At 39.6% G+C, this 14,506-nt stretch overlaps 1 protein-coding gene across 1 annotated transcript in view; it reads right to left on the bottom strand.

Moving 5' to 3' along the window:
• Window positions 1-14,506, bottom strand: part of PELI2 (pellino E3 ubiquitin protein ligase family member 2) — a 201,569-nt gene that overhangs the window by 3,176 nt on the left and 183,887 nt on the right. The window contains exons 4-5 of the mRNA XM_081227684.1: window positions 9,223-9,420; window positions 7,514-7,702 (exon numbers count right to left, since the gene is read on the bottom strand). Coding sequence (XP_081083810.1) covers window positions 7,514-7,702; window positions 9,223-9,420 — 387 coding nt within the window. The remainder of the gene's footprint in view (window positions 1-7,513; window positions 7,703-9,222; window positions 9,421-14,506) is intronic.

The following is a 14,506-nucleotide window of genomic DNA, read 5'->3' as shown; positions in this document are numbered from 1 at the left end:
TCTTTCTCTGACTTACTTCACTCAGTGTGATAATCTCCAGGTCCATCCATGTTGCTGAATATGGCATTATTTCATTCTTTTTAATGGCTGAGTACTATTCCATTGTATATATGTACCACATCTTCTTTATCCATTCATCTGTCGAAGGACATGAGCTGTTTGTAACTTTTGGAGATTAATCCCTTGTGGGTCGCATTGTTTGCAAATATTTTTTTCCCGTTCTGTGGGTTGTCTTCATTTTGTTTATGGTTTCCTTTGCTGTGCAAAAGCTTTTGAGTTTAATTAGGTCCTGTTTGTTTATTTTTGTCTTTATTTCCATTACTCTAGGAGATGGGTCAAAAAAGATATTGCTGCAATTTATATCAAAGAGTGTTCTTCCTATGTTTTCCTCTAAGAGTTTTATACTATCAGGTCTTACATGTAGGTCTTTAATCCATTTTGAGTTTATTTTTGTGTGTGGTGTTAAAGAATGTTCTAATTTCATTATTTTACATGCAGCTGTCCAGTTTTCCCAACACCATTTATTGAAGAGACTGTCTTTCCTCCATTGTATAGTTTTGTCTTGTCATAGATTGACCATAGGTGCATGGGATTATTTCTGGGCTTTCTATCCTCTTCCATTGATCTATATTTGTTTTTGTGCCAGCACTGCACAGTTCTGAGGACTGTAGCTTTTTAGTATAGTCTGAAGTCAGGGAGCCTGAATCCTTGAGCTCCGTTTTTCTTTCTCAAGTTTGCTTTCGTTTTGGGGGTCTTTTGTGTCTCCATACAATTAAAAATTTTTTGTTCTAATTCCGTGAAAAATGCCATTGGTAATTTGCTAGGGATTGCACTGAATCTGTAGGTTGCCTTGGGTAGTATGGTCATTTTCACAATATTGATTCTTCCAATCCAAGAACACGGTATATTTTTCCATCTGTTTGTGTCATCTTTGTTTTCTTTCATCATAGTCATAGTTTTCTGAGTAAAGGTCTTTTGCTTCCTAGGTAAGTTTATTCCTAGGTATTTTATTTTTTGTTGTGATGGTACATGGGATTGTTTCTGTAATTTCTCTTTCTGATCTTTCATCGTTAGTGTATAGAAATGCAACAGATTTCTGTGTTCTAATTTTGTATCCAGCAACTTCACCAAATTCATTGATGACTTCTAGTAGTTTTCTGGTAGCATCTTTAGGATTTTCCATGTACAGCATCATGTCATTTGCAAACAGTGACAGTTTTACTTCTTTTCCAGTTTGGATTCCTTCTATTTTTTTTTCCTTCTCTGATTGCCATGGCTATGAGTGCCAAAACTATGTTGAATAAAAGTGGCAAGAGTAGACATCGTGGACATCCCTGTCTTGTTCATGATCTTAGAGGAAATGCTTTCAGCTTTCACCACTGAGTATGTTAGCTGTAGGTTTGTCACATATCACCTTTATTTTGTTGAGGTATGTTCCTTCTGTGCCCACTCTCTAAAGAGTTTTTATCTGAAATGGATGTTGAATTTTATCAAAAGTTTTTTCCACATATATTGATATCATCATGTGGTTTTTATTCTCCAATTTGTTGATGTGGTGTATCACACTGATTGATTTGCAGATATTGAAAAATCCTTGCACCCCTGGAATAAATCCCACTTGATCATTGTTGTATGATCCTTTTAGTATATTGTTGGAGTGGGTCTGCTAGTATTTTGTTGAGGATTTTTGCATCTAAGTTGATGAGTGATACTGGTCTACAATTTTCTTTCTTTGTGTGTGATATCTTTGTCTGGTTCTGTATCAGGATGATGGTGGCCTCAGAGAATGACTTTGGGAGTGTTCCTTCCTCTGCAATTTTTGGAATAGTTTCAGAAGGATAGGTGTTAACTCTTCCCTAAATTGTTTGGTAGAATTCACCTGTGAAGCCATCTGGTCCTGGAATTTTGCTTGTTGTAAGCTTCTAAATGACTGATTGAATTTCAGCACTGGTAATTTGGTCTGTTCATATTTTCTATTTCTTCCTGGTTCAGTCTTGGGAGAGTATACCTTTCTAAGAATTTGTCCATTTCTTCTAGGTTGTCCATTTGGTTGGCGTATATATATAGTCTCTTATGATCCTTGTGTTTCTGTGGTGTTGGCTGTAACTTCTCCCATTTTCATTTCTAATTTTATTGATTTGGGCCCTCTCCCTTTTTTTCTGTTGAGTTTGGCTAAAAAAGTTTATCAGTTTTGTTTATCTTCTCCAAGAACCAGCTTTTAGTTTCACTGCTCTTTTCTATTGTTTACATCATCTCTATTTCATTTATTTCTGCTCTGATCTTTATCTCTTTCATTCTACTAACTTTGGGTTTTGTTTGTTTTTCTTTCTCTACTTGCTTTAGGTGTGAGGTTCAGTTATTTGAGACTTTTCTTGTTTCCTGAGGCAAGAGTGTATCGCTATGAACTTCCCTCTTAGAACTGCTTTTGCTGCATCCCATAGGTTTTGGGTCGTGGTGCTTTCATTTGTCTCCAGGTATTTTTTTTATTTCCTCTTTGATTTCTTCAGTGATCCATTGTCTGTTTAGTAGCATATTGTTTAACCTCCACGTGTTTGTGTGGTTTTTTCTTTTAAATCATTTCTTTTTTTTTTTGGCGGTACGCGGGCCTCTCACTGCTGTGGCCTCTCCCATTGTGGAGCACAGGCTCCGGACGCGCAGGCTCAGCGGCCATGGCTCATGGGCCCAGCCACTCCGCGGCACGTGGGATCTTCCCGGACCGGGGTACGAACCCGTGTCCCCTGCATCAGCAGGCGGACTCGCAACCACTGCGCCACCAGGGAAGCCCCTCTTAGATGATTTCTAATCTCATAGTGTCATGGTGAGAAAAGATGCTTGATATGATTTCAATTTTCTTAAATTTACCAAGGCTCACTTTGTGGTCCAGCATGTGTCAATCCTGGAGAATATTCCATGTGCACTTGAAAAGAGTGTGTATTCTGCTGCTTTTGGATGGAATGCTCTATAAATATCAATTTAGTCCATCTGGTCTAATGTGTCATTTAAGGCCTGTGTTTCCTTATTGATTTTCTGTCTGGATGATCTGTCCATTGGTGAAAGTGGGGTGTTAAAGTCCCCCACTATTATTGTGTTACTGTCAATTTCTCCTTTATGGCTATTAGTGTTTGCCTTATATATTGATGTGCTCCTATGTTGGGTGCATGTATATTTACAGTTGTTATATCTTCTTCTTGGATTGGTCCCTTGATCATTATGTAGTGTCCTTCTTTGCCTCTTGTAACAGTCTTTAAAGTCTATTTTGTCTGATATGAATGTTGCCACTAGAGCTTTCTTTTGATTTCCATTTGCATGGAATACCTTTTTCCGTCCCCTCACTTTCAGTCTGTATGTGTCCCTAGATCGGAAGTGGGTCTCTTGTAGACAGCATATATATGGGTCTTGTTTTTTGTATCCATTCAGCCAGTCTATGTCTTTTGGTTGAAGCATTTAATCTGTTTATGTTTAAAGTAATTATTGATAGGTGGTATGTTCCTACTGCCATTTTGTTAATTGCTTTGGATTTGTTTTTGTAGGTCTTTTTTCTCCTCTTCCTCTTTTGTACTCTTCTCTTGTGATTTGATGACTAACTTTAGTGCTGTGTTTGGATTCCTTTTTCTTTTTCGTGTATCTATTGTAGATTTTTGGTTTGTGGTTACCATGATGGCAGTCTATAAACAAGAGTGTTTTTAATTTCAAATACAGCTTATATATAAATAAGATTCTTTTAATTTCAAATGCATTTCCAGTGTCCTGCATTTGTACACTCCTCTTCTCACGATTGCTGGTTTTGATATCATATTTGTGTGCGGATGATTTCCTACCTTTACCAGTGAGCTTTTCCATTCATAATTTTCTTGTTTCTAGTTGTGGCCTTTTATTTTTTTCTGCCTAGAGAAGTTCCTTTAGCATTTGTTGCAAAGCTGGTCTGGTGATGCTGAATTCTCTTAGCTTCTGCTTGTCTGTAAAGCTTCTGATTTCTCCATTTAATCTTAATGAGAGCTTTGCTGGGTAGAGTATTCTTGGTTGTAGGTTCTTCCCTTTCATCAGTTTAAATATATCATGCTACTCCCTTCTGGCCTGTAGAGTTTCTGCTGAAAAATCAGATGATAACCTTATGTCAAATCCCTTGTATGTTATTTGTTGCTTTTCCCTTGTTGCTTTCAATATGTTTTTCTTTGTCTTTAACTTTTGTCAGTTTGATTACTATGTGTCTTGGCATGTTCCTCCTTGGCTTTATCCTGCCTGGGACTCTCTGCACTTCCTGGACTTGGGTGTCTGTTTCCTTTCCCATGTTAGGGAAGTTTTCAGCTAGTATCTCTTCAAATATTTTCTCAGGTCCTTTCTCTCTCTTCTCCATCTGGGACCCTTATGTGAACGTTGGTGTGTTTAATTTCGTCCCAGAGGCCTCTTAGACTGTTCTCGTTTCTTTTCATTCTATTCCATGGCAGTGATTTCCATCATGCTGTCTTCCAGTTCACTTATCTGTTCTTATGCCTCATTTATTCTGCTATTGATTCTGTCTAGTATATTTTTCAGTTCTGTTATTGTATTGCTCACCTCTTTTTGTTTATTCTTTAGTTCTTCTAGGTCTTTGTTGAACATTCTTGTATTTTCTCGGTTTGTGCCTCCATTCTTTTTCTGAGATCTTGGATCATCTTTACTGTCATTACTCTGAATTCTATTTTGGGTAGATTGTCTATCTCCACTTCATTTAGTTGTTCTTCTTGTTCCTTTGTCTGGGACATATTCCTCTGGCATCTCATTCTGTGTAATTTTTTTGTGATTGCAGTTTGCATTCTGCAGGCTGCAGGGTTGTAATTCTTCTTGCTTCTGCTGTCTGCCTCCTGGTGGATGAGGCTGGCCTAAGAGGCTTGTGCAGGCTTTCTGGTGGTAGGGACTGGTTCCTGCCCACTGATGGATGGAGCTGGTTCTTGTATGTCTGGTGGGCAGGGCTGTGTCAGGGGGTGTGTTTAGCACGCAGCTGTGTGCTCAGGAAGACTTTCAGCAGCCTGTTTGCTGATGGCTGGGGCTGTATTCCTGCTCTATTGGTTGTTTGGCCTGAGGCATCCCAGCACTGGAGCTTACAAGGCTGTTGGGTGGGGCCAGGTCTTGGTGAGAAAATGGTGGCCTCCAGGAAGGCTCATGCTAATGAGTACTCCTCAGAACTACCACTGCCATTGTCTATCACTGCAGTGAGCCACAGCTGCCCCTGCCTACCCAGGAAATCCTCCAATACCAGCAGGTAGGTCTGATCAGGCTCTTATGAGGTCACTGCTTTTTCCCCTGGCTCCTGGTGTGCACAAGACCTTGTGTGTGCCCTCCAAGAGTGACGTTTGTTTCCCCCAGTCCTTTGGAAGTCCTGAAATCAAACCCCTTCAAAACCAGATGCTCTGGGGGCTCCTCCTCCCGTTTCCAGACCCCCAGGCTGGGGCTCAGAACTTTCACACCCATGGGAGAACCTCTGCAATGTATTTATTTTCTAGTTTGTGGGTCATCCATATGGTGGGTATGGGATTTGATTTTATCATTATTGCTCCCCTCCTACCATCCCACTGTGGCTTCTTCTTTGTCTTTGGATGTAGGGTATCTTTTTTGGTAGGTTCCAGTTATTTTTTTGTTGATGGTTGTTCAACAGTTAGTTAGTTGTGATTTTTGTGTTTTCATAAGAAGAGGTGAGCTCACATTCTTCTACTCTGCCCCCTGGGCCACGTTGTTAAACAATCTTCCTATAAATTTTCAGTCTATGGTCTTCTATATTCCACATACTCTTGACTCCCTTGACTCTAGGATAGGTGTCCCTCTGAGGGACTCCTGTGCCTTTCAGTACTTTATGACTGTGCTTATCACACAATATCCTAATGATTTGAGATCTTGCCTGTAACCTTTTCCAGACTCCACAATTCAAGGGCAGAGCCCTGGACATCCTGGTCACTGCCAGATTCCCAGTTCCTAGCTCCTGCTTAATCATGGCAACCAATTATGGACTGTTCCTGGGTACAGCACTGCTCCAATCTTACTCGTTCTCACAGTAATCCTAAAGGATATATACTAGCATTATTCCGGTTACCTGGATGTGAGGCCAGGTACAGAGAGGTCAAGTCACTGACTCAATACTGCAGATCTACTAAGTGGTAGACCAGGACTTGGACCTATGGCCTGACCTCAGAACCACTAATACACAGTGGCTGCTCAAACAGTAGCCTGTTTTCCCTCTTAGCTGTTATTTTTATGTGCTCTCTCTGTGAACAAAATACATGAACCTGAGTTGACAAGAAACTCATCCTGTGATGTGCCGTCCTGGACCCAGTGTATGCTTTCTATCTGCCCAGGAAGGCAATGCTCTGGTGATGGTGAGAGCCAGGTGTGACTCCCCACATGATGGTACCAAGTAGAAGCCGGGAGTTCAGGCTTTAAAGCAGGAGGACCTGTGTTTCAATCCTATCTGCTGCTACCTTCTAACTCTGTGACTGGGCATTATTTAACCTCTCTATGCTACGCCTTCCTCATCCATAAGATGGGGATAATTCCACTTCTCTGACAAGGCTGATGTGCAGATTAAATGAGCTAATGTCTCTGAGATATTAATGCCGTGTCTGCGCTCAGCAAACATACACCGACTTCCTGTTATTCCTGTCCTGTCCCTAGGTTCGTCAGAACCATTTTTTTAGATTCCATATATCTGTGTTAGCATACAGTATTTGTTTTTCTCTTTCTGACTTACTTCACTCTGTATGACAGACTCTAGGTCCATCCACCTCACTACAAATAACTCAATTTCATTTCTTTTTATGGCTGAGTAATATTCCATTGTATATATGTGCCACATCTTCTTTATCCATTCATCTGTCGATGTACACTTAGGTTGCAAAGCCTCCTATTTAAGTTATTAAAATTATTCTCCATTGAAGAAAGCGTTAAAAACCCAACAGCTTTAGGGCATTTGGGATAAGTAGTAACATTTATAGAAAAAATACAAACATGCCAAGTCAACGTACTATACAAACTATTTCAAGTAAAAAGCTGTAACTGTGACTTTGGTGAATCATATAGGGAATTATATATTAATTTCTTACTATTAACTCAAGAAAAAAAAAGCTAACTTAATTATCTTTTAGTCCCAGAAAGTCTAGTAAATAATTCTGTAATTCACAATTTTTACTAATTAGTCTTAGACTGCTCAGTTTTCCAAATTAGTAAAGTTTTACACTAAAAATAAGTTTATTCTTAAAGTGAATTTAAGCAGAAACCTGTGGTGAAGTATATTAATAAGATTGTGCTCTTAAGGTAGTTAGGAGCAAAAGATAATTTTCTTCCACTATTGGAAAAGCTTAATCATGAAAGGGAAGAAGGCTATTTCCCTCTTACTTTTGGAGGCTCAGAAAATTCTTGTTCTCCTGGGTCAATGGTACACAGCCCTAAGACCTGTACAAAGATTTTGAATTTTAGGAGAGGAAAATGATAGCTTTTGAGTTGGGTGTTTGTAGTTTCATGCATTATTTGCATGAAGTCCACTCACCAGCTTTCCCCTTTGCTGCGCAGACCTGGTCTCTCGCAAGGTGTACACGTCTCCACAGACAGAGATCTCGCGCCAGACGCCAGGCTGGGACTCCTCAGTGAAGCCCCCTCTCGGATGCATCACCAGGACACCATTGGTCGTGAGCCCATCCATGTGGCCATCGGGGTTTTTCCACTTTGCTGCCTTTTCCTGGAGAGCATACCACAGAAAAGATTATGTTCAACACAAAAAGATTCTAGAATCTCTTTAAACTGTTGGGTAAGGGCAGAGGGGAGGAAAGTGAAGAATTTTCATTTTCTACTTAAAGCTAATAATCAGAAGGATAAAAAAGGCAGTTAGTCCGACAAAATGAAAGAAGTGCAAAAATAGATGAATGATTTATCGCTGGAGACATATTTACCTTGGGCACTTAAACAAAACCTGATGCCTGGACCTCTCCCTCACAGATTCTTGTTCAAGCCACCCCCCGCCCCCAGGTGATTCCAGGAATCCAGTATGTATTCTTCAATTCTATTTGTGCAGTGCTTTCATCCTGTTACCTAAAAATGCTTTGTATGAACTCATTATCAGGGAAGTACTAGAAGAAAGAGAAAAAATTTTTTATTAAACAAACAAAATTTCAAAATATAGTAAGCCAACAAGTTGTGGCCACTACGTTCTGTTTTCATACGAATCAGTGTTATATCATCAAGGGTGGAAGGCACAAGCCGCTGGATGTAACGGCAGGACAGATGCTCTTGGACGCCTGGCCACAGTGATTTCTTTTTCTTTCCTGGGGACAGAGCCAGATATTGCTCACATGACTTGGGTAAATCTGATTAGGATAAATAAACCAGTTATGACTGGTTTAGGGGTAGGCATGTGACTGAGAGTTCTGGCCAGTGAGTCCTTCTGGGAAGCTTCCTGGAAAGGTTTCTTGGCTCTTTAAAAGAGACAAGGAAGAAACAGTGCCTTTGCTGCCCTTTTTCAGTGGGAAGCTGTCATGCTGCGGGGGCTGGTGGAAGTGCTGGAGCCATCCCGCCGCCGCCAGGACCTCGCCTGAGGAAGCTGATGTGCCCAGAGGCAGAGGGCGAGACGGAATGAACCTGGCTCCCCGGATGTCACAGAACACTGCATCAACCAAGCCTGCAGCTGGCCTTCCTGGGCGCTTCTTGCAACATGATACATTTTTATTACCATTTAGGCCATTTTAAAGTGAGGGTTTTTCCCCCCTGTAAAAATATCCTGATTCAAAAAGGGGACTATATTAAAACTGGATAGTCACTAAAACTGGGGGGTTTTATTTACATGGACATTCTATGAAGGGAGATATTTTTAGTCTGTTTTGTTCTTTGTGATATAACACCCAATATGGAACAAAGCAAACACTACATAACAATTTTTTGAATGAATAAAGGAATAATATTTTCTTTTGCACCCCAATTATCTAGATCTGACCATTTTCCTTCTGAAATAAATATGTATGTTAATACACATACTTTTAGAAAGTAATTACTGTACATATTATAGTTAATATAGCAAATATAACAAATAACAAGTAATGACAATTATTTTCAGATTTTTAATAATAGCTTTTCAAACTGGCTGTATGAAAGCTAAAATCTCACCAGAAGCGTTGTGCAAGGCAAATTTTTTGGCCACAATTAAATGTTATATATGATAATAATGGGTGTTTTTCTAGAAACAATGTACTGATTAATAGTACTTACGCCAAGAAATATGTTTTTGGAAGAGTCGAATCCAGCTGCGAATATTCGTGCTGTGTAAGGTTCATTCCTGTCACAGACTATCCTGCAGGCAAACCTGGATATGGTGCTTTGTGTAATTTGCGCTTCGTCATTGTTCTGACTGCCAGAAATTGTGTCTGTAACGACGAAGTCAATAGGGCTTTCTGTTGATCTGCCCACCTAAATAAATCAAATTATACTCATGATCTACTTGAAAAATATGATGTCACCATATTCATCACATGAAATGAGTGTTCAGGATCCTTTAACATTCATTATCTCTACTATGAAGGTCAGAATTTTTTTTTTTTTTTTTTTTTTTTTTTCCGGTATGCGGGCCTCTCACTGCTGTGGCCTCTCCCGTTGCAGAGCACAGGCTCTGGACATGCAGGTTCAGCGGCCATGGCCCATGGGCCCAGCCGCTCTGCGGCATGTGGGATCTTCCCGGACCGGGGCACGAACCCATGTCCCCTGCATCGGCAGGCAGACTCCCAACCACGGCGCCACCAGGGAAGCCCTGAAGGTCAGAATTTAATGAAAAAATCTTTAGTCTGCTCCTTTTCTTGTTTAAGGGAGATGTTATGGTAACCAACCATAAGATTTTAAATGTTAAGAAAAACAATTTTCTATTCTAGAGGAAAATAGATCTCACTCCAAACAGGTTTCTGATCAGGTAGAAACATTACTTATTACTTTCTTAGAAAATCATTCTTTTTTTTTTTTTTCTTGTACTTCCAGGTGGGAAAAACCCCAAGATTTTAAAGGAAGCCAGCCAACAAAAGCCCTATTTCCCCCACTCTTGCCCAGCCCCAGGGACTGGTTTTCCACACTAAGTGAATCCACCAGTGACTCATGGCACAGAGGGAGAACAAGCCCTACCTCAGACATGAGACCCCAACGCCTATTTCTGTCACTCAGCGTAAATGAGTGTGATGTAAAGGGCTATACAGGTCAGCTCAAAGTTTGAGATGCAGTCATATGAAAGATTTAAAAAGCTGATCCTAACATTTCAATTTTGGATTTTTAAAAAACTCTCCTGGGAAAGTCTAAAAAGTGGCCAAGTCTAAAAAGTGGCCAATAATATTTTATTGGCTTACTTTCCTTGGTAAGTTTAAATGCTGCCAGAAAGAATATATTTCATTAGCATGGTCTTAGAGTTCTAACAAAGCTTTTCATATTCACTAAATCCAAATAAGACAGGTACTGCTGTGTCCTATGAACTGGGAAGTATTTGTTTACAGGTAAGGAAATCCTCACGACAAAACATGAAACCGTCTATGTAATGATGTTCTATGAATCTCTAACTAGGAAACAGTGATAAATGTTATATATGCCAAAGATACGTCTTAAACTAAAATAATTTATATGTAAACAAATCATTTCTTGTTAAATATGATATTAATGTTCTCTCCTAACAAGTGACTTTGATTCTGAAATTGTCAGTGGAAGGAACACACAGAACCCCCAGTGTGTACGTATAAGGCCTCCAAAGTCAATTTCCCAGGTATATTTATCCTGATCTCAAAATTCTATCTAAAAACATAAGCAGTGTAGTACTCTTTTTGTCCAAATGAATAAAGGTGAAATAAATATAACAAAATGTATATATCTTGCATCATTTAGGTCTGCTTGCTTTGGAACAATATTAACTTTCTTTTGTAAATCTCACATATACATTTTCATGCATAGACTATCCCTGTTAAACCAACAGACATCTGTTTCTCTTGTGTTTTACAACCCTTAATTTCTTGTCCTATTGAGATGTGCCTGGAATAAACTAAACCACGGGGTTCACTCAAACTTATCACCTTGAATAGATGCCTATTGCCTGAATATACAGGTTTAGAAAACATGTAACTTGTTAAAAAATGCAACATAAAACTTGAATTAGATTATAAAATCATATACAATTCATCTTTCTAAAGTTGCAGAATCTTCCCTCTGCTAGATTCATTCAAAAGTTGGATGTGTAACTCAGAAGCTCTACTGATTCAGACTGCTGAATGTTTTTAAGCCTTTTTTTAAAGGTACTCTTTTTCAAGTATATAATACAGTATTATTAACTGCAATCGCCATGCTGTATATTACATCCCAGAACTTACTCATCTTACAGCCAGAAGTTTGTACTGTTTGACCAATATCTCCCCAATTCCATGCAACCCCCCTACCCTCTCCAGCCCCTGGTAACTACCATTCTACTGTTTTTATGATTTTGATTTTTTTTTTTTAGATTCTACATGTGAGTGATATTACACATCTGTCTTTTTCTGTTTGATTTATTTCACTTTAGGCTTTTTTTTTTTAAATTAGAAAAGTAAGATACTCTGCAAAATATTTCACAAATATAGGAAAGTATACAGGAGACTGCTCCAAACTCAGGAACAAATCTGTCCTGAACCTCGACTCCAATGAAGCTTAGGAGTAAAATGTGAGAAGTTCTAAAATTGCCTGGTCACCACACAAAACCCAGAGCTCTCACAAAGACACAGGCTATGATCTAATTTCTGTCACCTCCGTGGAAGACGGCAAAGACTTTTCAAACTCTGTTAAAAGCTCAAAGCTAAAACCATGCTCCAGCAGAATCACACAACCATTCCTTGTCTATAAAGATTACTCTCTTCAAGAAAGGCCATTCTGATTTCATCCCAATGTATTAAATTAATGTCTTGATGAATCAACTGAAATTGCCTGTAAAACATGACATTTTATTCCAACTGGAACATACTGCTAAGATCAATTATTTCAAGACATGATACTTACCTGACTGGTCATTTAATATTTATCAATTCACTTCCACTTAAATCTAACCTGTAGAGTGTTAGCATATTTCTATACTTTAGGACAAAAACCTTATGTTGCTTTTGCCAGGAAAAAAAAAACCTAAGCCACTTTCCTAATGAAAACTCACCCAATGTGGAAGACTTGGAGCCTGTCCTTTCTTTTGACTATTGGATCAACTCTGCGTTATTTTAAGGGTAGTCATGTGGACCAGCCATGATGTATCTGAATTTCATCTGATATTCACATAGTAGCCATGGGGAGAATTTTACTCCCTGCTGCTGACTGATATGCACATATACAGCATCATTTGGCACTTTCAGTTACGTGTATATATATGAGAAAAGTTTGGGTTTACCTGGTTGTCAATCAAAGTCAGCACAGGTAAAATGGTGTGAAAGCACCCAAAAGGTCCTCCTTCACCTTTCCTGGACCAATCCTACCCTCGTCCCTGCATCTGTAACCTTATTTTCTCACTTCCCTCCTATGACAAGGATGAGTTATTGCTGCTCCTATCCATGACCAGTCTCTCCACGGGTGCTTGGCATCCCACTCTTCTCCCCTTTCCAAGGATTTTACTCCTGAAATGATCAGTTTCTCTCTATTACTGGATCACACTGTCAGCTAGTAAACATTTTTTTGTTAATTTTTAAAATTTCAACTTGTCACTTAATAGCTTTAAAAAATATAACAAAAATGAGTATTAGAAAAATGATCATCTGCGTGGATGTTTCAGGAATGCCGAACTGCTATTACAAGTTTCCAAACGCATTCCTTCTCGATTTCCTTACTTGTCTCATCCTGCACCATTAACAGACATTTCACTGCTTGGCTGAGCAGTTTGAATAGCACCGTCCTAGCCTCATCTCTCATCTTTGAAAATGTTTTCCTTTGCTTGAGAGCACCTCTCGAACTATAGCCCCATTTCTCTGATTCATTTAATGGCAATACTTCCAGAAAAACCTGCCACCAGTTACTACCCTCTGTTTCCTTACTCATCCCCGTGACCCATTCTGAAGCCACTCCAACTCTCAGCACGGCTGTACTGAAACCCCGCTTGCTGAGGTTTCCAGGGCTTACATGTCCTGGTATATCCGTACCTGGTATTAAGTTAATGAAACCTTTCCAGGCTAGTTGGCCAACAGCCCCTTTCCCTTCCCCTTCTGTTCTCTCCCCCAGGTAACCTCACCAAATCCCATTTTAGCCCCAAGGCCCTAATCTCTCCCTAAGCTTCAGACCAGCGCACCCAATCTCCACGTGGATGTCTACTAAGCATCTCACATGTAACATGTTTCAAATGTTACATTGGATCCTCTTCAACCCCTAGGTTCCCTATGTCAGTGACTGGCATCCAATTTGCTCAAGCTAAAAAATCAATACCCAAGAATCACCCTGGATTTTTTCTCCACACCCACATTTAACCTCGTGTAAATTCTATCAACTCTTCCTCCAAAATGCATCTTCAGCCCTTGTGCGTTTCCCCACCTTAGTTCTAGCTGCCCTCAGCTCTTACTTGGATTGCACTGCCTTAGGCTCCAAACTGGTCTCCCTGTTTTCACACTTGCCTCCTACATTTTTCTCTAGACGGTAGTTGGAGATATCGTAACAAAATATAAATTGGATTTTCTCTCTCCCTTGCTTAAATTCCTCCAACAAACTCCTAGAATAAAACCCAAAGTCTTTACTTGGCCTAAAGGCCCCTTACTCTCCCGGCCTCTGCCTACCTCTCCGAGTTCATCTCACGTCACTTCCCTCTTCCTTTGCTCTGCGGCAGTGCTGGCTTATCTGTGGTCTCTTTGCCTCCTCTAGAATATATGCTCCATGAGAGGGGAGCTGTCTACCTCCAGTGACTAGATGACCATCTGACACAGTAGGTGCTCAAGAAATGAAACTGATGAATGGAGGATTATGACAGTGAGCTTGAACCCTGTGAGCCTGTGAGACACACAAACACACACAAGTACAATGTTTTAGGAAATAATTATTAAAATATTCTTCAACATTTTTCTCAACTAAATAGATGCTAATGAAATGTTACCATCTAGAACTACTATAAACTAACTAAAAAAAACAAAAAAAAACCCAAACCAAAAAAACCAAAACATAAGGCATTGCAGCACTTAGGTCTGAAGCATATGAAACTGAGAAACCAGAGGGGGAAATGACCACTAACTCTGGTTTCAGGACCTGGTCAGTTTCCTTAACTCCCCCCCAAGATCAGAATCGTCTTTGCCCTTGATTCCTTTTCTAAACTATATTCTTCTTTATATTTTACTTTCTCAATATCTATGCTCTTTTCTCTTTCCTTTATTTACTCCTGTTCTAGAAAATAATTACTAAGATCTTATTCTGGCTATATTAACTCAGATTTTGTTAGTCTTAACCCATCTCCTAAATTTAGATCTAGGTTTGACTTTCTCAGGCAATAGTACTTCCGAGTTCTGAGCCTGTTATCTGATTCCACTGTGGGAAATGCAGCACAAGGCCC

Source organism: Mesoplodon bidens, assembly GCF_964165515.1.
Source record: "Mesoplodon bidens genome assembly, chromosome: 3".
NCBI lineage: Eukaryota > Metazoa > Chordata > Mammalia > Artiodactyla > Ziphiidae > Mesoplodon > Mesoplodon bidens.
This window is presented reverse-complemented; position numbering and strand designations above follow the sequence as displayed.